Below are 23,336 nucleotides of genomic sequence, written 5' to 3' on the forward strand. Positions count from 1 at the left end.
TGGGTTTACAACAGACCAATCAAAGCAAGGTCACCATCATTGAAAAGTCTGATATAAGCAGTAGTATCTCTTGCTATTATTATTCGGCACTATTTTTGTTTGCAATAAATGTTCATACTGCTGATTTCACTGATAGTTTTGTGGTGTTGGAGAATCACTGGGCCATCTAGAAGGTTCTGTACTGCATGCATGGGGTGTTGTATCCAGCAGTTATGCATCACTAGCAGTACATTTGCATTCTTTATATGCACCTTTAACACGTTAGTACACAGTAACCAATTAAGTGAATATTTAAGAAAATTATTCCAGTGGAATGAATGTAGACAAAAATGCTGGAGAAACTCAGCGGGTGAGGCAGCTTCTATGGAGCGAAGGAAATAGGCGACGTTTCGGGTCGAGACCCTTCCCAGCATCTGCACTTCCTTCTTAAAGAACCAGTGGAATGAATGATGCCTCCTGCTATAATGTCAAGGATGCTGAGGGTGCCCAATCAAGAAATATAGTTCAAAGTCAAATAACTGTATAGCACAGAAACAGGCCCTTTGGCCCATCTTCCCTATGCCAACCAAGTTGGCGTATGGCCTAGTCCCACTTGATGCCTCCTTTAATGTCAGTGTGTATGTACTTCAGGACACCACGAACTGAAGGTTGCCAGGACTAGAGGGTGCGAGCTACAGGGAGAGGTTGAGTAGACTAGGTCTCTATTCCATGGAGTGTAGGAGGATGAGGGGAGATCTTATAGAGGTGATACAAAATCATGAGAGGAATAGATCAGGTAGATGCACAGAGTCTTTCACCCAGAGTAGGGGAATCGGGGACTAGAAGACATAGGTTCAAGGTGAAAGGGAAAAGATTTAATAGGGATCTGAGGGGTTACTTTTTCACACAGAGGGTGGTGGGTGTATGGAACAAGCTGTCAGAGGAGGCAGTTGAGGCTGGGACTATCCCATCGTTTAAGAAGCAATTGGACAGGTACATGGATAGGACACATTTGGAGGGATATGGACCAAGCGCAGGCAAGTGGGACAAGGGTAGCTGGGACATTGTTGGCCGGTGTGAGTGAGTTGGGCCGAAGGGCCTGTTTCCACACTGTGTTACTCTATGACTCTATGCAAAGGTTTTATTATGTTTTCTTCCATGTAATACAAGATTGTTTATAGCTATGGTAAGCAGCAACTTATTTGCTGGCTGCCAAGTCTGCTCCCTTATTATGCATGATTTGAAGGATGCAACTGCATTTGAAAGCAAAACACTAACTATTGGAGGAACTTTTGCTTCAGGACCTGAAATGCTGACCATTCCTTTGTCTCTACGGATGCTCTGTTTTTGCACCAGATTTTGTTCCTGATTCCAGCATCAGTCATTTCTTATATCACCAACTAAATGCAAGGCCAGAGGAACAGGTTTAATAAATGAATTAGTACAATACGACATTATGCAGTAAAATATTGTGGGGAATAAAAATAAATCGTCCACTAAGAGACGGGACGTCTCTTAATGGCTTGTAACGCTAACGGCAGGTACTCGGGAAACGTGGTAAGCTCGGGAAGACTCGAGAAGATTTTTCAACATGTTGAAAAATGTCCACGAGAGCCCCAAGTACCTACGAGCGGCTATTACCATAATTCTCCGAGTTCGAATCAGGGGAAACTCGGGAGAAGTCTTGAATTAGCTCGTACAGTGGGACAGCCCTGGCCGCCAGCTCCTTCCTTCTCATTGTCAGATGAATAATTATACAGCTCTGTTCCAACATCTGTTAATTGAACAACATGCTCTGTATCTATCATGTACTGTCTGTACATTAGTTTTATTAATACACTCTTTCCGAAAAAATAATTTCAGATAATGACTTTTCATCAGTTATGCAAACACCAGCGTCTTGGTTTAATGTTATGGACACAAAACCATGTTTAATAGTGTTGATAAAAGGCCAAACCTAACAAAGTTATCAATACGAAGGTACACAAAAATGCTGGAGAAACTCAGCGGGTGCAGCAGCATCTATGGAGCGAAGGAATACACTGCCCCAATCTGCATTATTTAATCTGGCAAGTATGAGGTGGTGTTTTTGGGTCATATAATTGTCGCGGAACATACAATAAATAGCATGGACCGTAGAAGTATTGATGCAGTATATAGAGGATCTCCGGGTGAAAATGTATAACTCCCTGAAAATTGTGGATAAGGTAACAAATAAGGTGCTCACATTAGGGACAATTTTTACATTTACCAAGCCAATTAACCTGCAAACCTGCACGTCTTTGGAGTGTAGGAGGAAACAGAAGATCTCGGAGAAAACCCACTCAGGTCACGGGGAGAACGTACAAACTCCACCCGTAGTCAGGATCGAACCCGGGTCTCCAGCGCTGCATTCGCTGTAAGGCACCAACTCTATCGCTGTGCCACCGTGACTCCCCAAGACAGACATGGAGGAGTCAGCTTAAAGGGCCTGTTTCCGTGCTGTATGACTCAATGACTCTTATGTTTATAGCCATACACACCAACCTAATCAACCAAATAGCTCCAGTTGTAACAACATGCTGGCCCATCCATAAGATCCAGACATTTCACAACAGCGCATCAACAAATTCCACAGTACCACAGACCACCTACTCTCCGCCCACAAATAACAGCAGTACCTGTATCCCCCCCCCCCCATTGATAACAGTGGCACAACCCTTCACCATACAATTCAGTAAACCCGTGACCCAACTTGTTCAATCATTGTGTAATTTAAATCAACTTAGCTAAGATTGTTGAATTACACACTTTGGAGGAAGTCACTCTGAAACAGTGCTGTTGTCAAATCATGTTTAATCAGAGATATTCAACAACGGAAACATTGCAGAGACAGCTGGAAACAAGATGCCAGTTATGATATGGGTTCACTGACTCCAATTGTATCTATAAATTGCTCATCAGTAATAATGCATTGTTTTCCAAAAATGTTAATAAATAGACCAAGACAGACACTCCCAGACTGAAACTCGGACTAAGGTAAACAATTCTGTACTCAGTCCTGAGTGCAATCAAGATAGTTTGTCATTTCCACAACACTCATGTTTACATCGGAAACAAGTCGGCAATGGCGGTCGCGCCTCCCCACAAGTATGTGCGCCAAAGAAATTGCCCCGGACATAGCCGGACGCCACTGAGACAGTTAATACTCTCGGTGAGCTATATTGGACCAGGGATGGGGATGGTGATTCCGACTTACATAAAACCTGACTTAAATAAAGGTTCACGGAGTGTAACCCTGGCGCAAGTCAGGATGTGCCTGTAAATTGTTTTGGCAAGAGGCCCTTTGATAACACACAGTGGACATATGTCACGCAACCTAATGATTTTGCCACAAAGATATCAATCAAATCATCAGTATCCTCTACCCCCTCTGAAAAGTAATACGCTAAATCAACATTATAATTTGTCTACAGAATAAAATGAAAGATTACGTTAAACCACACTTTGATCTGATTAATGAAACTTACCTTGATGAGAGATAAATTATTCTGGTCCAAACTGTGCAGCAGGCTCTCCACAAAGCTCCACCAATTCTGCAGCCACAATTGGTATCCAGAAAATGTAGCTTTTACATACATTGAAAGATTCCACGCTCAGGATGCGCTAGTTACAGTACCTGATTGAGTTTCTGCCCCCCAGCACACATTTCACATCTTTGATGCTCACATAGAAACAAGTTGGGAGATAATGTGAAGCAATTTGTAGAACAGATAGCGTTGATAATATCCGGGAAGATCACACATTAGAATTATGATCCATTATGGTCCATTTTCCAAAGTACGACAAGGTCCAGAAAGTGCTGGAGGAATTCAGTGGGTCGGGCAGCACCTTTGGTGGGATGTTTCAGCTCAAGCCTGAAAAAACTTCTTCAGTCTGTTCATTCCCTGCCCAGATGCTGCCTGACCCACCAAGTTCCTCCAGCACTTTGTATTTTGTTCACGATTCCAGCATCTGCAGTTCCTTGTGTCCACAAAATGTACCCAGTCAGATAGAGCCAGGTTTAGTTTAGTTTTAGAGATACAGAGTGAAAACAGGCCCTTCGGCCCACGCCGACCAATGATCACCCATACACTAGTTCTATCCAGCACACTGGGGCCAATTTACAGTGGGCTAATTTACCTACAAACCTGCACGTCTTTGGGACATGGGAGGAAACCGGATCTCCCAGAGAAAACCCACACAGTCACAGGGAGAACGTACAAACTCCGTACAGTCAGTACCCATAGTCAAGATAGAACCTGGACTCTGGCGCTGTAAGGCAGCAAATCTACCGCTGTGGCACCCCTTACATTACATCCAAATAAAATAAAAGCACCGATTGTCAGGAATGGAAAGTAGGGGATAATGATTGTGTGATAATAATCTGGCAAATAATGGATAGAGAAGGGGATGATTTTGCTGACCTGGCCAGTTCTTGAAGAAGTCATCATAATAAAGTGAATGATATAATGCACTATGAGTGATGAAGGTGAAAATGTTTTTATAGTACAAAATATATGCAATATGTGCAATCAATGTAAAATGGGGACCAATAAAAGAACGAATGGTGCTCAAACCAAGAGAGGGTTATAATATATCGGTACTCCAAGCTGATCTATGTGGCAACCATAACATAGAGGAGAGAATAACAAGCAGTGTAGGTGATCCAGAGCTGATGAATAACACTAGATAGGAGACACAAGAGACTCCAGATGCTGGAATTTGGAGCCAAAATTAAACTGCTGGAGGAACTCAGCAGGACAAACAACATCCAGTATCCAGTCCTGACGCAAGTCTCGACCCAAAAGATTGGTTATCCTTTCGCTTCCACAGATGCTGCTCAACCCTGGTTCCTCCAGCAGTTTGTTTTGTGCAATAACCCCAGATAAACTGAACCACAAGGAAATATTGACAAAACTGGGACTTTCTGACATGAAATCAGACGATTAAGAGGTAGGCTCGAGGGTGTAACTAAAACAAAGTTAAACGGCACAATTTAATTTAGCAAAGAGAAAGTTTCAAAATGAGGTCAAAGCAAAGACAGATCAACAATTGGTTGGGAAATAGAATTAAAAGTAGTCATAGATGAAACACATTGCCGCTTTGTTGGGAGGTGGATATTTATCAACCCACCTAAGGTTCAGTCAAGTTAGCAAACATCGGCATGCTCCTCAAACCTGTTTGACTCTGATTGAGATTCTACTGAGGGGTGAAGCCTGAGCACATAGAGATCTCACTCCTAGTGGAGGTCACAATGCTTAGTTGAGCTTTGGTGTCTGATGAGATCAGTGTAACTCCAATAATCCCCCATCTGAATATTTGGAAATCCGAATGCGTTGGCACCTAAATCGCTGTGGCTGACATGCTGACACCTGCATTCCCTTTAACTCACTGGGCTCCCGATTCCTGAGCTCCCTTTCACGGGCTGGGGCTCCAATTTCCGTGCTCCCATTCACACACCATAGCCTCGGTTCTCTAAGTTCCTTTCACTCGCCAGTCTTGGTTCTCGTGCATCCTTCCATTCACTGGGGCCCTGGTTCCTGCAATCCCTTGAAACTCACCTGGTCTCTGTTTCTCTGCGGCTTCCCTGGCACTAACCGGGTTCATTGGAAAATGTAATATTCTACTGTGTAACATCTAAAAAAGATAGCAAATTAATAGTAGAGTGGAGCATAAATGGGAACAGCATCCAAATCTCCAGTGTCAGCAGTACCAAAGTCCAGTGCATGCTGGGTTCACAGTCTTTACTGCACATAGTAATTGTACCATTTTGTATCAAAGTCAGGAATGTTAGCTGAATCAGGAGGAGGGTCACTGCTGAACATCCCAAGGGCTCGGCGCTTCCATGCTAGCCTTGGGAGAGAAGTCCCCAGAAGCAGAGAACAGGCCCTGCCCATCGCCAGACTGCATTCCCCTGATGTTCTGCAACGTTTCATTGTTCTTGTGAGCTTCATAATGAAAGCGAGGCCCTTTCATTTCATACCTGAAAAGGTGCAAAACCAACCGTGTCAAAAATAAATTGATCTCCAATGATCCCTGAAGGTTAAAGATCTATAATGTAACACATCTGAGTGGTAAAAATACCCCTGGATCCCAGAAGGAGTACTGTTTGGAACTCAAAATGAAGAGAAACATAGAAACATAGAAATTAGGTGCAGGAGTAGGCCATTCGGCCCTTCGAGCCTGCACCGCCATTCAATATGATCATGGCTGATCATCCAACTCAGTATCCCGTACCTGCCTTCTCTCCATACCCTCTGATCCCCTTAGCCACAAGGGCCACATCTAACTCCCTCTTAAATATAGCCAATGAACTGGCCTCGACTACCCTCTGTGGCAGAGAGTTCCAGAGATTCACCAAGGAATTTAGTTATTGTCATGTGATAACAAAGATAGATAATCTACAAATTTACACCCATTTTCTGAACCTGTGGTAAAATTATCCTCAGTTAACTGTCTCAATTTTCATTAAGAATAACTTTTTTGTTCGTAAATTTAATAATCTCGAGATAAATGGTTTTGTGCATTTAATTTAACCTACTGACAGAAAGTCCGTCTAACCTTAACAAAACCAGCCTAATATCCCAATATCTTAAATATTAGATTTTCATCAAACACAGATAGCTGAAGAATGCTCCCTACTCGAAATGTCATATCCATGTTCCCCAGAGATGATGCATGACCTGCTGAATTACAGGAGAACTTTGTGTCGATTTTTTGTAAACCAGCATCTGCAGTTCCTGTGTCTCAATCACTGGGTAATTTATAACTTTTAAAATTTATTATAAATAACAATCTTTGACCAGAAATTCAGGATATAAACTAGAGTGTTGGCAGGTATGCAGATATGTAGCCACTATACATATGTATACAGGTATATACATATACAGTGGCTTGCAAAAGTATTCATACCCCTTGAACTTTTCCACATTTTGTCACGTTACAACCACAAACGTAAATGTATTTTATTGGGATTTTATGTGATAGACCAACACAAAGTGGCGCATAATTGTGAAGTGGAAGGAAAATGATACATGGTTTTCAAATTTTTTTACAAATAAAAAACTGAAAAGTGTGGCGTGCAAAAGTATTCAGCCCCCTTTACTCTGATACCCCTAAATAAAATCCAGTGCAACCAATTGCCTTCAGAAGTCACCTAATTAGTAAATAGAGTCCACTTGTGTGTAATTAAATCTCAGTATAAATACAGCTGTTCTGTGAAGGCCTCAGAGGTTTGTTAGAGAACATTAGTGAACAAACAGCATCATGAAGCCCAAGGAACACACCAGACAGGTCAGGGATAAAGTTGTGGAGAAGTTTAAAGCAGGGTTAGGTTATAAATAAATATCCCAAGCTTTGAACATCTCACGGAGCACTGTTCAATCCATCATCCGAAAATGGAAAGAGTATGGCACAACTGCAAACCTACCAAAACATGGCTGTCCACCTAAACTGACAGGCCGGGCAAGGAGAGCATTGATCAGAGAAGCAGCCAAGAGGCCCATGGTAACTCTGGAGGAGCTGCAGAGATCTACAGCTCAGGTGGGAGAATCTGTCCACAGGACAACTATTAGTCGTGCACTCCACAAATCGGGCCTTTATGGAAGAGTGGCAAGAAGAAAGCCATTGTTGAAAAAAAGCCATAAGAAGTCCCGTTTGCAGTTTGCCACAAGCTATGTGGGGGACACAGCAAACATGTGGAGGAAGGTGCTCTGGTCAGATGAGACCAAAATTGAAAGTTTTTGGCCTAAATGCAAAACGCTATGTGTGGCGGAAAACTAACACTGCACATCACCCTGAACACACCATCCCCACTGTGAAACATGGTGGTGGCAGCATCATGCTGTGGGGATGCTTTTCTTCAGCAGGGACAGGGAAGCTGGTCAGAGTTGATGGGAAGATGGATGGAGCCAAATACAGGGCAATCTTGGAAGAAAACCTGTTATAGAGTCTGCAAAAGACTTCAGACTGGGGCGGAGGTTCACCTTCCAGCAGGACAACGACCCTAAACATACAGCCAGAGCTACAATGGAATGGTTTAGATCAAAGCATATTCATGTGTTAGAATGGCCCAGTCAAAGTCCAGACCAAAATCCAATTGAGAATCTCTGGCAAGACTTGAAAATTGCTGTTCACAGACGCTCTCCATCCAATCTGACTGAGCTTGAGCTATTTTGCAAAGAAGAATGGGCAAAAATTTCAGTCTCTAGATGTGCAAAGCTGGTAGAGACATACCCCAAAAGACTTGCAGCTGCAATTGCAGCGAAAGGTGGTTCTACAAAGTATTGACTCAGGGGGGCTGAATACTTTTGCATGCCACACTTTTCAGTTTTTTATTTGTAAAAAAAATTGAAAACCATGTATCATTTTCCTTCCACTTCGCAATTATGCACCACTTTGTGTTGGTCTATCACATAAAATCCCAATAAAATACATTTACGTTTGTGGTTGTAACGTGACAAAATGTGGAAAGGTTCAAGGGGTATGAAACCTTTTGCAAGCCACTGTACACATATGTGTGTGTGTATATATATATATATATAAATCTACACATATATACACACACACACACATAATATATATACATACACATACATAGACACACATATAAGTATATACACACACACATATAATATATATACCCACACATACATACACACATATACACACACATATATACTTTAACAGAACTATAACAGAAACTTTCTGTCAGTATGTTAAAAACCTCTAAACGTTGTCACTTACTCCACCCGCCTGCCAATCAAACACCCTCTCTTCTGTATCCACCTATCACTTGCCAGGAAAAGACACCAAATGCTGGAGTAACTCAGCGTGTCAGGCAGCATCTCTAGAGAACATGGATAGGTAATGTTTCGTGTGGGAACCCTTTAGTCCGAATAAAGCTCTCGACCCGGAATATCACCGATCCTTGTTTCCCAGGGAGGATTCCTGGGCCCCCTGAGTTACTCCAGCATTAGTGTCTCTTTTGTAAACAAGCATCTGCAATTCCTTGCTTCTATTACTTGCCAGGCTTTGTCCCACCCCACCTCTTTTCTCCAGCTTCCTCCCCCTATTCGAAAGAAGAGTCCCGACCCGACCCATTCCCTCCCCAGGTGCTGCCTGAGCTGCTGAGTTCCTCCAGCACCGTGTGTTAACACAGTGCCTCTCTACCATTTGAGCTGCGGTCCCCGGAGTCTCTCCAGTTCTTGTTGGCGCTTGAGCTCCAGGAGTAACTCTTCCTCCACACGGAGGCGCTGCAGCCGCAGTTGAGACAGTTCTTGCTGGTACGGAGACGTTTCCACCAGGGACAGCCTAGTATCGCCCTCTGCCAGAGTTTGCAGGAACCTGCAGGAACAAGTTGATGATATACGTATTGCTTTATTGTTGTCAAGTACACCGAGATACAGCAAAAAGCCTTTGTCTGCATGCTGTCCAATTAAATCAGTTCAATCAAGCCAAGTACCAAAGGTAGAGAAAAATACCAGAATGAAGAATGTTACCTGACCAAGACCAATTTTGAGTAACTAACCAACAAACACCCCCCTCCCCCCCTTCCCAGTGTCCCAATTGGATTCATACCCATTTCTCCCATTCCCCATCCCCTCCCAGCTACATTCCTTACCCTGGCTTCACAATTCACATTTCTTCTTTTACCTTTTGTCATTTTATCTCTAGCCTTTGTCCACCCATCTGTCAACAAATCTCTCCTTATTTGTATCCATGTCTCACTTAAAAGGATACAAAATGCTGGAGTAACTCAGCGGGTCAGGCAGCATTCCTGGAGGACATGGATAGGTGACGTTTCAGGTCGGCACCCTTCTGCAGAAGAAGGTCCCGGTCCAATATATCACCAATTAGATGAAGTTCTAGGGGCTAGCGGAATCAATGGATATGGGGAGAAGGCAGGCACGGGTCACTGATTGGGGATGATCAGCCATGATGCAATGAATGGCGGTGCAGGCTCAAAGGGCCAAATGGCCTCCCTCCTGCACCTTTTTCCATGTTCTATCCATGTTCTCCAGGGATGCTGCCTGATCCACTGAGTTACTCCAACACTTTTTTTTCTAAACAGCATATGCAGTTCCTCGTTTCTCCACCTGTCACTTGCCTGGCTGTGTCCTGCCCCCACTACAATCAGTCTGAAGAAATGCCCTGACCTGAAACGTCACCCATCCATGTTCTGCAGAGTCCTCACCCGTTGAGTAACTCCACGACTTTGTGTCTGTTTTTGCAAACCAAAACCTGCAATTCCTTGTATCTAAAATGTTCAAGATCATTTTTAACTTTAGACTACAAAGCTGATGGGTGCAATGAAGGTGTACAGCCATTCTGATTAAAAACAAGCTGCAAGGAGGGTTGAGTGCAGGGATTGGACTTCCTAGGCAGGCAGTGGAACCAAACAAAATGAAAAGTGGGAAGAAAAATAACAGTAAATGACAATTAAATGGTTTTGGATAGATTAACTTTTCTATACACTTTGGTTGTGGATGGAATAAATCACAGCAAACAGGAGGTATCTTCAGCATTGAAGTAGACCTTTAGCTCAGCCTCAAACAAAAACATGATAGAACACAAAGTGATAGAGGAACTTGGTGGAAGCAATGGACAGATTACATTTTGGGTCAGATTGAGCCAGTCTAAAGAAGTCTTGACCCAGAAACATCGCCTGTCCATTCCCTCCAAAGATGCTCCCAAACCTGCTGAGTTTCTCCAGTACTTTGTGCCTCGATCAAGATTCCAGCATCTGCAGTTCCTCCAAAAACACAAAATAAATCTTTATTCTTAAACAGATCCTGACCATGACTTCCAATAGCTGAATCTGGAACTCTCGATCTTTGGTTGTCCGTTGGTTTACCTTCAATTTCTACCTCCTGTTAGTGACCTAGAAAGTCATGTATGATTTCTAAAACCTTGTTTGTAGCAGTATAGTTTAGGTAAGGAGAGGAAAACCACCTTTCGCTGATCTCCTGTGTCGAAGGTGCAGCTACATCCAGAGCAGTGAAGCTGCGCGGAGCTCTCCAGGAACTCAGACCATCATCCAGGCGGTGATCAGGTTGAGAGCTGGGGTTGAATGATCGCAGGCTGTAGGAATACGATCTAAATGGCTTGGCGATGGTCACCTTCCTACTCCCTGCTTTCTGCCTCTTTAAGGGTGGGGGGGGCCTGCCACATGCGTTTACTTTGGTGGAATTTGGTCTCCACACTGGTTTGGGAGAACGAGGGCGGGAATGCTGCCAATGAACTCTTTTGGAAGCAGGGGACAGAGAACGCGAGCGGATGTTTCTGGAGCGTCTGAGAGTCCGAAACTGGTCTTGGAGGGATGAAGATCTTGTTCTTTCAGGTGACTGAAGCCGGACGGGAATCTGCGGAGGAAGAAGGGCGCTGACTCCAATTAAGTGTGGCGCACCCACACTAACGGGTAGGGTTTCCTTGTAGGCGATGTCGACCGGTGAGATGGTGGAAGGCGTGAAGGTTTTGCTGGAGAGTTCACTCCCTGTGAGACCCACCACTCGATCAACTGGAGACACGGAGTGAACAGGAACACCAAGGCTTTCAAGGGCTGGATACCTGCCCAGCGATTGCACCAAATGCCTCGGCCTCAGAAACCACTCTGCTTGCCGACCTACATTCTCCTCATGAAATGCCCCGTTGGTTTGGGTTGGCCAGTCACCATTTTTGTTGCCCCAATTGCTCTCCAAACCTCCTATCTTTTTGTAGTCTGTCCTTAATGCAGGGGTCAGGCTTGAAGTCAGACTTTTCACCTGCATCTTTAGTTCACTTAAACTCTGTTCCAATTCATCGATGCTGGGGCTGTCCTTCTGGCTGCCAGACATAGGCATCTCTAATTAAAAGACAAAACATCAACGCATTAATCAATTTTATGTTCCACCTTATGGCTCTGACAATTACATTTAACAACGGATTTAAAAGTAATTAAAGATGAAAACTAAAGTATGTTGTAAAAGCTACGATAAATTAATTTGAAATGCCAATATTCTTAGATTTTAGTTTAGAGATGCAGCATGCAGTGAACCGAGTCCACGCTGACCATTGATCACACTAACTCAGTGTTATCCCACTTTCTCAGCACACCAGAGGCAATTTACAGAGGCCAATTAACCTACAAACCAGCACATCTCTTTGGGATGTGGGAGGAAACCCACGTGGTCAGGGGGGGAATGTGCAAACTCCACACTGACAGCAACCGAGGTCAGGATCGAAACCGGTCTCTCATGCTGTGTTGCAGTGGCTCTACCAGCTGCGCCACTGTGCCGCCTGCTTCAAACCAGTGCAAAACACTTCGGTCTCAGTATAAATGTTTATAGCATTAAATCGTACCACTTAGTCCGTCATCTATGCGGTGGTCCATTGAGCTACTGTTGAACTCCCAGTCTGCAGACGGGCCACTTGGTACTTGCATGGTGAATGTCTTTTGGGAGTTTGTGAGATGTTCATTTGGCCTATGCCTGAAAAATAAATCAAATAAATTGGTTACTACTTCTGATATAAAACAAACCTTCCTCTCTTAAATCTGCTGGTTCCAGGCTAACAAATCAATTATCTTAGACTCGTAGCATTGATTTTAAATTAGGGTTGGACTCCAAAGGCTCAATCTAATGTGAATTAGCCTGAATTAGACAAATCATGGTCTATTCTATGCTGCATTCTGTAAAATGCACGCCTACCTCAGGTAAATGGGAAAAAATTGGCCTCTACAGGATCACAAGCAATCCAAATAGTAGTCTCGACATAAATATTGCTCATTTAATATGTCGGAAGGAATTGCAGATGCTGGTTTACACCAAAGATCAATGCATAATCCTGGAGTAACTCAACGGGTCCGACAGCATCTCTGGAGAAAAAGAATAGATGAAGTTTCAGGTCTTCAGACTGAGAGGATAGGCAATGTTTCAGGTTGAAACCCTTCATCAGACCAAAAGACCCAAAACATTGACTATTCCTACTCTCCAGAGATGTTGCCTGACCTACTGAGTTATTCCAGCATTTTGTGTCCATCTTCTGCTCATTTAATTGTCCTCTTCTACTTGTATTTCAGAAATTGATTTATGGTCATAGAGGAATACAAAAAGAAGCACTTAGATACCACTTATATATCAGAGATATTTGGAGACTTCTATATCTTGATAATAGACACAAACAACTGGAGTAATTGTGTCTATCTTCAGTTTAAACCAGCATTTGCAGTTCCTTCCTACACATTCTAACTATTGTTAGTTAGGCACACATGGCAGATGATTTGTTCCACAAATGGCATTGGAATAAATTTTGATCAGAATACTAGAGATCTGCTCTTTCTCAAATATCATCTTGTGACCCTTTATATTCACACAAGGGCCTTGGTTTAATCTGTCTTCTAAAAGAGGAGAACTTCACCAATACAACACTCCTTCAAGACAATAGTTAGGTGTCAGTTTGGATCAAGTTCCTGTGGTAATTCCTTATCAAAATACTTGGCCAGCCGAATACTGAATATTAGAGGATTGAAGAATTCTGAAGAATTTAAAAATGGTGTTATGAACAAAATGTCTTCCATTTATAATTGGGTTCATTAGATTTATAAACAGTCTTGGGAATCATACTACATAAATTTGTCTATTTTCAATGCAAGTCGTGAAACAGTAGTACTACGGTATGACTTTTTAGTAAACTCTGCACCTTTTTAAACTATTTTCAGGGATGGCACATTCCTCGTCATTTCAGTTCCACCAGAGAGATAAATCTGTCTATTTCCTTACAGAGGACCACTGTTGTGTATTTTTGCTGATCTTTGAGATTTCTCACTTTATATTGGTGGTGGTGTGCGATACATTAATTTAATTGCTGTCCCTTTCTAGTGGGAAAATGGTGTGAAACGAAACTGATTATTAAAAAATAAGCAGAGTGCATATTTGCTAACCAATGTTTTACAATATAATTGGTTTATTTTTAATGCTCAACAATGGAAAATGCTGATAATGGTGCATATTTATTATCTGTCGCTTACTACCCTGAGCATATATCGAGAGTTCTTCACGTTAAACTTTATTCCTAAAATGTGAATAATGAGAATTATGGATTTAATCCAATAAATTGTGTATTGGGGGGTAATCTGGTGTTATATGCAACCATTGCATGGTGCTTTTAGCTTTCTGGTGTACAGGGATTTCAGGACCGCCACAGAACCTTGTATTTTATCCTTGTAATATTGCTGAGGTGACCCGTTGTCTTGTTAAAAAAATTTCATTGTACCGTTGACCCTGTGTTAACCTACATATGACAAATAAAACTGGACTGAACTGAACTGAATCGTTGACCGAGATAAACGATGTCCTTGACTCAGAACAGTTAGGACCATAATAAAGGAGAGAGTGTTAAAATAAACCATCATTGTTTTATTTGAACAACACAATGTGCCAAACTCATCTTCGAATGTATTAAACGGATAAAAAAGGCACGATTGGGTTGCAATATCGTGGAATTTGTGACGTTTTCGCTGCTATTCCTAACAAAAGAGCTTCATTCTCACTAGCCGCAGCCGCCATGGCGTCCATAGCAACCACGGTAGCAACGGCAGCCCCGACCGCCGCTCGGACACCGGTTGAGATCATTCGTGAGCTGTGTGTTTTCTCTGATCGCCGCAATCGATGCGGTGGCGGCTCTTACCTCAGGGGGCTTCTGAACCCGTGCAGGACGAATGCTCGGTCGGCGCCCCGAGTCGCCGGCTCCGCCATCTTGGAGTAGGCCGGGCTGGTGGGGGGGGGCCCACTTCCGGCCGCACCGACGGCCAATCAGATCGCACGGCGCCCCCTCCTAGCAACCAATGGGAATCTCCCATTGCGACCAATGGGGCGCAGGGGGCGCCGGCTGACCAATCAGATGGCTCAGGGCCACCCCTAGCAACGAATGGGAATCTCCCATTCCGACCAATGAGGCGCAGGGGACGCCGGCTGACCAATCAGATGGCTCAGGGCCACCCCCTAGCAACCAATGGGAATCTCCCATTCCGACCAATGGGACGCAGGGGGCGCCGGCTGACCAATCAGATGGCACGGGGCCACCCCTAGCAACCAATGGGAATCTCTCATTCTGACCAATGGGGCGCAGGGGGCGCCGACTGACCAATCAGATGGCACGGGGCCACCCCCTAGCAACCAATGGGAATCTCCGATTCTGACCAAGGGGGCGCCGGCTGGCCAATCAGCAGGGGGGGGTGTCGGAGGCGGGTGGGCGCGCATGCGCGGTGGTGGCGAGGTCACTGGGTCACCGCGCGCGTGTGGAGCAACCGCCGCCCGCCCGCCATGTCCTGGATCTTCGGCTTGAACAAGGGCGGCCGGCCGGCTGCGGGCGATGCTGCGGGACCTGGGCCTGGGCCGCCGGCTGTGCCCCCCCCGCCCGGGGCTGGTGGCGGTGACGGAGACCGGCACAAGGACAAGGACACGGACAAGTGGAGCAACTTTGACCCCACCGGCCTGGAGCGGGCGGCCAAGGCGGCCCGGGAGCTCGACTCGTCCCGTGAGTGGGAGCGGGAACGTGACCGACCTCCGGGCTCCCGATCCCAGCTGGAGCCCCTGGACCCCCGGGGCTGATCGTGGGGACCAGGGGCCCTGTCCCCCCCCCCGGGGTGGGGTGGGCGATGGGGGGCTAACTCGGGCAATGTCCCTCCCGGGCGGCCAAGGGCCTTATCACGGAGCGGGAGCCTGGGACAGGGCATCCGACACTGGGATGTGGTCCTGGGGACAGCAGGATCTGACATGGGCTAAGGGGGCAGTGGGATCTGTCAATGGCGCCGGCCACAGTCTGACAAGGGGGACACCGGGATCTATCACTGTTTGGGGGTCTGGGGACAGTGGGGACCATCACCGTGCGCCAGGAACAGTGGGATCTGTCAGAGGGACGTTGGGCTGAGGGGCCTCGTGGTAGTGTTCTCTATCGTGACCTCTGGGCTTTGTTTATCTTGCAAACGGCCAGAGATAGTTGGTGTATTGATTTTACTTTCCTGGGATCCAGCGAAGCTACCATTAGATTTGGTAATGGCATCTGTGATACACTTGTTCAAAAACGGTGGGAGACAGAAAGCAAAATGGAGCAGGCCCAGTGGCTTAACATCAGCCATAAAGAAAATATTAGAAACTATTAAGCGTGTTACTGCTGGAAAATTGTCTTGGATGAAGGCACAGCCGCTATGATTGTTAAGTTTGCTCAATGACACAAAGCATAAATGGGATACAGCAAAAATAGCTGCTGAAGGAACTCAGCAGGTCAGGCAGCATCTGTGGAAGGTAATAGATAGTAGCCTGACCTGCTGAATTCCTTCTGCAGGTTTGTTTTAACTACAGATCAAATTCCAGCATCTGCCGTCTGTTGTAAAGGGGGATGAATGTAGTTCGTAGACACAAAATGCTGTAGTAACTTAGCAGGACAGGCAGCATCTCTGGAGAGAAGGATGGGTGACGTTTCGGGTCGAGACCCTTCTTCAGATTGATAGTTAACCAAGTGAACAATGATCTGTCAAATAGAACTTATCTCCTGTCAAAAACACAAAGTGCTAGAGAAACTCAGCTTGTCAGACAACATTTCTGGATGTTTTGGGCTGGTACTTTTCTTTGGATCTCAAGAAGACTCCCAAACTGAAATGTCACCTATCCACATCCCCCAGTGATGCTATCTGACCCGCTGTGTTTCTCCGGCAGTGTGTTCTGCGCAAGGTTCCAGCATCTGCAATTCCTTGTGTATCCTTCTCTTGTGTATCCATCTCTTGAGGGAGTGCAGCGTAGGTTTACAAGGTTAATTCTCGGGATGGCAGGACTGTCATATGCTGAGAGAATGAAGCAGCTGGGCTTGTACACTCTGGAGTTTAGAAGGATGAGAGGGAATCTTATTGAAACATACAAAACTTAAGGGATTGGTCAGGCTATATGCAGGAAAAATGTCCCCGATGTTGGGGGAGTCCAGAACCAGGGGTCACAGTTTAAGAATAAGGAGTAGGCCATTCAGGACTGAGATGAGGAAACACTTTTTCACCCAGAGAGTCGTGAATCTGTGGAATTCTCTGCCACAGAAGGCAGTGGAGGCCAATTCACTGGATGTTTTCAAGAGAGAGTTAGAATTATCTCTTGAGGCTAACGGGATCAAGGGATATGGGGAAAAAGCCGGAACAGGGTACTGATTTTCGATGATCAGCCATGATCATATTGAACCTGCTGCACCTATTTTCTGTGTTTCTATAAGTTATAGGCGCAGAATTAGGCCATTCAGCCCATCAAGTCTACTCCGCCACTTAGTCATGGATGATCTATCTTTACCTCCTAACCCCATTCTCCTCCCTTCTCCTACAGCACCTGACACTCATACCAATCAAGAATCTATCAATCTCCGCCTTAAAATTATCCATTGACTTGGCCTCCACAGGCTTCTGTGACAAAAGGAACCTTTTGCGGCTCCTGATTGGCAAAATATTAACTTGTGTGATTAGAAAAAAATGAGAAAAGCGAATGGAATTCTATTGCTTATTGATGGAGGAATTGGCATGGGTTTGGTACCCCGTCGCTTGCCTCAGACATAAACTGACTTGAATTGTTGGAGCAATCTTGAACTTGGTAACAAATTATTCAGCACTGCAAGGCTGCGACTAATCAATGTGAAGTATTTGGTTGTGGTCGAGAGTCAAATTGTTGCTTTGTTTCTTTAATTCAGGCCATGCCAAGGATGCACTGGATCTCTCTCGGTTACAAGAACAAAGTGTCCATCTGGAGCATCAGACCCGCATCAAGGTATGAGATGGGGTTGGGAGAAGAAAATGGAGGTTGGTGGTATGTGGTGCTTGTGAGTAAATCATACCACTGCCTAGATATACATTATACAGGGGCTGAGTGGTGTGAGGAGGGGGCTCCTTCTAGTTGAATGCACGCAATGTTGCCCAATGTTGAGGGACATGGGCTATCAGTGACTTATCCAACTTACTAGCAGTCATGAGGAATAGAGTAGAATTATGCCATTCAGCCCATCAAGTCTACTCCGCCATTCAATTATAGCAATCTATCTCTCTCTCCTAACACCATTCTCCTGCCTTCTCACTGACTCTCCCACTGGGTCAGTATTCATACTGGGCAAGGCTGGTATTTTGAGTCAAGAGCACTCATTTACTTGTAGCCTTGGCAGGAACATTTGTTCCGTGGGATTTGGTGACATAATGGTGCAACAGTTGATACTACAGCTGCCTCACCGCTCCAGAGACTGGGGTTAAATGATGACCTTGAGTGCTGGTCCGTGCAGAGTTTGTATGTTCTCACAGTGGTGTGTGGGTAGCTCCCTACATCCTAAAGAAGTTAGTGACTGTAACTTACCCCTCAATGAAGGAAAATAATCAAAGGGGAATTGGAGGGAGTGCATGAGACATATTATGGGGGTTCGGAGAAATAATTGGAGGAGCCAGTTTTGACTGGCTTGTTACTGAGTTTCCAGGAAAGTGAAGTTTCTGAGCATTATTACGACGGTACCACAATGATATTTTGGTCCAGTGGACTTTCTTTTGCTGCGTGTGCGTATGCGTGTGTGTGACTTGCAGATCATTCAGTTCTGATTTTTAAAGTGCCAGTGAGCTTAATCGGCAGATTTTTCCTGGATTGTTACAAGGTATGGGGTTGTGATTATTTTTCTGTATGCAGGAATATGAAGCGGCAGTGGAGCAACTCCGGTCTGATCAGATCAAAATCCAAGGAGAAGAGAAGCGGAAGACTCTGACTGAAGAAACCAGACAGCATCAGGCAGTAAGTTTCTGATATATTTGGGGAGCAGGTGCCTTAAATGAATGGACCTGACTTGTGCTCAGAGTTTATAATACGGGGCATGACTTGGGAACTTCAGACCAGTGGACTGAGGTTTGGAAGAATCTGCTCCTAAACTTTTTTTTTTAACCCCATGATTGATTCCACCTATGTTTAGATTTAGGTTTATTATTATAGTTACGTGTATCGAGGTGCAATTAAAAACTTTATTTTGCGCACTATAATAAACATGAGCTAATACTATACATAAATATAATCAAACCAAATTCATCGTCCTCCTAAGATAGACACAAAATGCTGGAGTAACTCAGCGGGATAGACAGCACCTCTGGAGAGAAGGAATGGGAAATCTCATCCTCCTCTTCCAAAAGCACACATCCAGATTCAGGGAGTTTCTTCCCAGCTGTTATCAGGGAACTGAATCATCCTACCTACTAGAGAGCAGTCCTGAGCTACTATCTACCTCATTGGAGACCCTTGGTCTATCTTTGATCAGATCTTACTGGACTTTATCTTGCACTAAACGTTATCCCCTTTACCATGTATCTATAATGTGGATGGATCAATGGGCAATTATGTATCGTCTTTCCGCTGACTGGTTAGCACGTAACAAAAGTTTTTCACTATACCTCAGTACACGTGACTATAAACTAAACTCAAACTCACAACTAAAGTCAATATGTTGAGCATCAGCCAACTGCCTCTATCTCCCAATGTCATCCATCCCCCTTTCCCATCCAGTTCCTATCATCCCTCACCCTTCCTTGGCCTTAACACCCCCCCCCCCCCCCCCCCCACTGTTATGTCCTTACCTCCTCTCTTGACTCCAACTGTCTTCCCGCTCCACTCTCAGTCTGGATGCAGGCTCTTCATCCAAAACAGTGAAAATTCCCCTCGCTGATGTAACTTCAGCGACTGCATTCCTGCAGCAGTTTGTTCGTTGCAAAACATCGATGCTTTTGGAGGGGAGGCACAAAAAATCCACAGTACCTGGACGTGGGTTATATGACTATCTTGAAACAATCTTCTCATTGTTCAAGCAAAACAAGATGCATGGCTGTGACTTTAATAGAGAGAAAATTGTCAAATAACTACTTATTCCTGATTGCAATAATGTTGCAGAATGTATTGTTGATGACGTTTCTCTGGTTTAAAAAGATCAAGCTATAAACTTGAGACTTCAGTCCGTAAATTGTGCACATAAACAAAGATTATTGTTATTGTCATAGCATTTTCAAATGGATCTGGATTTACCTTGTAATTTAATGTTGCTGGTTATGAGTGGTGATGTTTTATCGTGGTCAAAATATATTTGGTACTTTATTTTTCAGCGAGCTCAGTACCAGGACAAACTAGCAAGGCAGCGATACGATGACCAACTCCGTCAGCAGGTTAGTGTGTACTCTCTAAGTAGTTGCGTGTGTGATTACAGCGGTGAAGTTTTACTTTCATGGGTCGTGAACTGGGAATAATCTTTTTAATCTTCCTAAAGTCATAAGTGATAGGAGCAGAATTAGACCATTCGGCCCATCAAGTCTACTCCGCCATTCAATTGTGGCTGGTCTTGCTGGTCTCTCCCTCCTAACCCATTCTCCTGCCCTCTCCCAATAACCCTTGACACCCGTACTAATCAAACTTCAATCCTTAAAGTCTGGTTCTAATTTTTATACGATGTCTGGAAGCAACAAACAGTTTACCTTTTATGTTTCCCCTTCAACATCTTGAAAGCTTGTCATATTGGACCTTAAACATCAGCAGCATGCGATTCCAGTTAGTACAGTTTCCACATAATTTATTGCAAAGCTGGGCTCTTTCCAAGGTCTGCTGCCTAGATCTAACACATTACTCCTGGAGAGATCTAACGGAACTTTGAATGTCTGTAGCTTGCCTTTAATCGGAGTGTATTGTAGCCTTTGGGGTGTAAATGAGACTTGCATTTAGCTTTTTTTCACAGCTTCTCTATGACATTTCAATTCACCTGAACAATTACTTCACGCAAGCCATTATCTAACATTTTTACCATCCAGCAAGTATTTTGATTTAATCTTTAAATCTTCGAAGGCAACCATTAAATAAAATGTCCATGTGTTTAAGAAGGAACTGCAGATGCTAGAAAATCGAAGGTACACAAAAAAGCTGGAGAAACTCAGCGGATGCAGCAGCATCTATGGAGCGAAGGAAATAGGCAACGTTTCGGGCCGAAACCCTTCTTCAGACTGAGATATCCAGTTCTTTTTCTTTTAGATTTACGTGATGTCGTCATTGCCAGAATTTGTTGCCCAACTCTAACTGCCCTAGAGATTCCTTTGGAGAAAATATATTCATAATTGATTAATGTTGCAGAATGTTAGAACTGGCAGTCATTAAGACATTTTGATATGGTTGCAATGTAGGATGATATTGCAACTTGGGATGAGAGCTCTCCATGTGGATATGCTCCTATGTATCTGCCTTCCTATCCTTGGTGATGGTAGTTACAGGTTGGGAAGGTGTTGTCCAAGTGAATAACAAGGCACGCTGCATCTGTGGAGTGATGCTGAAGGGAGTATGTGTTTATGGTGGAAGATGTAGTGTCAATCAGACACTCTGCTTCGTCGTAGCAAGTGTTACATTTCCAGAGTATTGTTAGAGCTGTACTCATCCAGACAAGGCAATTTGATTCTATTGTGCAGCTGACTCTTATTTTGTGTATGACAGAAAGTTGGGCTGTTGCAATGTAGGTCACCTGAAGCCTCTGAACTTCTCGCATGGCTGAGCTTTGTGAGTTTCTGGTCAAAGGTGATCAGTGCCTCCACACATTTTCCAATGTAGGATCACCGGGTTAATTCCCAGGATGGACTGACATATGAAAGAAAGGGTCGACCGGGCTTGTGTTCAATGGAATTTAGAAGGATGAGATTGAAACATATAAAATTCTTAAAGGTTTAAGAAGGAACTGCAGATGCTGGAAAATCGAAGGTAGACAAATATGCTGGAGAAACTCAGCGGGTGAGGCAGCATCTATGGAGTGAAGGAAATGGGCAACGTTTCGGGTCGAAACCCTTATTCAGACTTCTTAATTCTTAAAGGATTGGACAGGCTAGATGCAAGAAAAATGCTCCTGATGTTGGGGGAGTCCAGAACTATGATATGTGAAAAGAAAGAGATTAGTTAAGATATGTGAAAAGAAAGAGATTAGTTAAAACAAATGTAGGTCCCTTGCAGTCAGAAACCGGTGAGTTGATCATGGGGAACAAGGATATGGCGGACCAATTGAATAACTACTTTGGTTCCGTCTTCACTAAGGAAGACAGTAAATAAGGGGTCCAAATGACAATAAATTGAATTGTATTGTATTGTATTGTATTGTATAATCTGCCGGAAATAGCAGGGGACCGCGGGTCAAAGGAGTTGGAGGAATTGAGTGAAATCCAGGTTAGCCGGGAAGTGGTGTTGGGTAAATTGAATGGATTAAAGGCCGATAAATCCCCAGGGCCAGATAGGCTGCATCCCAGAGTACTTAAGGAAGTAGCTCCAGAAATAGTGGATGCATTAGTAATAATCTTTCAAAACTCTTTAGATTCTGGAGTAGTTCCTGAGGATTGGCGGGTAGCAAACGTAACCCCACTTTTTAAGAAGGGAGGGAGAGAGAAAACGGGGAATTACAGACCAGTTAGTCTAACATCGGTAGTGGGGAAACTGCTAGAGTCAGTTATTAAAGATGGGAGAGCAGCACATTTGGAAAGTGGTGAAATCATTGGACAAAGTCAGCATGGATTTACAAAAGGTAAATCATGTCTGACGAACCTTATAGAATTTTTCGAGGATGTAACTAGTAGCGTGGATAGGGGAGCACCAGTGGATGTGGTGTATCTGGGCTTCCAGAAGGCTTTCGACAAGGTCCAACAATAAGAGATTAGTATACAAACTTAAAGCACACGGCATTGGGGGTTCAGTATTGATGTGGATAGAGAACTGGCTGGCAAACAGGAAGCAAAGAGTAGGAGTAAACGGGTCCTTTTCACAATGGCAGGCAGTGACTAGTGGGGTACCGCAAGGCTCAGTGCTGGGACCCCAGCTATTTACAATATATATTAATGATCTGGATGAGGGAATTGAAGGCAATATCTCCAAGTTTGCGGATGACACTAAGCTGAGGGGCAGTGTTAGCTGTGAGGAGGATGCTAGGAGACTGCAAGGTGACTTGGATAGGCTGGGTGAGTGGGCAAATGTTTGGCAGATGCAGTATAATGTGGATAAATGTGAGGTTATCCATTTTGGTGGCAAAAACATGAAAGCAGACTATTATCTAAATGGTGGCCGACTAGGAAAAGGGGAGATGCAGCGAGACCTGGGTGTCATGGTACACCAGTCATTGAAAGTAGGCATGCAGGTGCAGCAGGCAGTGAAGAAAGCGAATGGTATGTTAGCTTTCATAGCAAAAGGATTTGAGTATTGGAGCAGGGAGGTTCTACTGCAGTTGTACAGGGTCTTGGTGAGACCACACCTGGAGTATTGCGTACAGTTTTGGTCTCCAAATCTGAGGAAGGACATTATTGCCATAGAGGGAGT

General features: G+C 44.2%; 2 protein-coding genes across 2 annotated transcripts in view; one reads left to right on the forward strand and one right to left on the reverse strand.

Moving 5' to 3' along the window:
• Positions 1-2,799: 2,799 nt before the first annotated feature.
• Positions 2,800-14,740, reverse strand: LOC116990538. Its single transcript, XM_033048310.1, has 5 exons — positions 14,665-14,740; positions 12,340-12,467; positions 10,954-11,842; positions 9,172-9,345; positions 2,800-5,983 (listed from the first exon to the last, which is right to left on the reverse strand). Exons 1-5 carry the CDS (start codon positions 14,730-14,732, stop codon positions 5,812-5,814), a joined length of 1,431 nt encoding a protein of 476 aa, XP_032904201.1. The 5' UTR covers positions 14,733-14,740; the 3' UTR covers positions 2,800-5,811.
• Positions 14,741-15,262: 522 nt separating this feature from the next.
• Positions 15,263-23,336, forward strand: part of atad3a (ATPase family AAA domain containing 3A) — a 52,069-nt gene continuing 43,995 nt past the window's right edge. The window contains exons 1-4 of the mRNA XM_033048312.1: positions 15,263-15,513; positions 17,695-17,771; positions 18,666-18,767; positions 20,117-20,176. Coding sequence (XP_032904203.1) covers positions 15,300-15,513; positions 17,695-17,771; positions 18,666-18,767; positions 20,117-20,176 — 453 coding nt within the window. The 5' untranslated portion in view covers positions 15,263-15,299. The remainder of the gene's footprint in view (positions 15,514-17,694; positions 17,772-18,665; positions 18,768-20,116; positions 20,177-23,336) is intronic.

This window comes from Amblyraja radiata, chromosome 31 (assembly GCF_010909765.2).
Source record: "Amblyraja radiata isolate CabotCenter1 chromosome 31, sAmbRad1.1.pri, whole genome shotgun sequence".
In the NCBI taxonomy this organism is placed as follows: domain Eukaryota; kingdom Metazoa; phylum Chordata; class Chondrichthyes; order Rajiformes; family Rajidae; genus Amblyraja; species Amblyraja radiata.

Coding starts and splice junctions, on each gene's coding strand:
- LOC116990538 (XM_033048310.1), bottom strand. CDS start 14,732: ATGGCGGAGCCGGCGACTCGGGGCGCCGACCGAGCATTCGTCCTGCAC. Junction 9,346..10,953: donor ACACAGGAGATCAGCGAAAG/GTGGTTTTCCTC, acceptor TTGTTCCTGCAG/GTTCCTGCAAACTCTGGCAG. Junction 5,984..9,171: donor CGGGGACCGCAGCTCAAATG/GTAGAGAGGCAC, acceptor GCACCTTTTCAG/GTATGAAATGAAAGGGCCTC.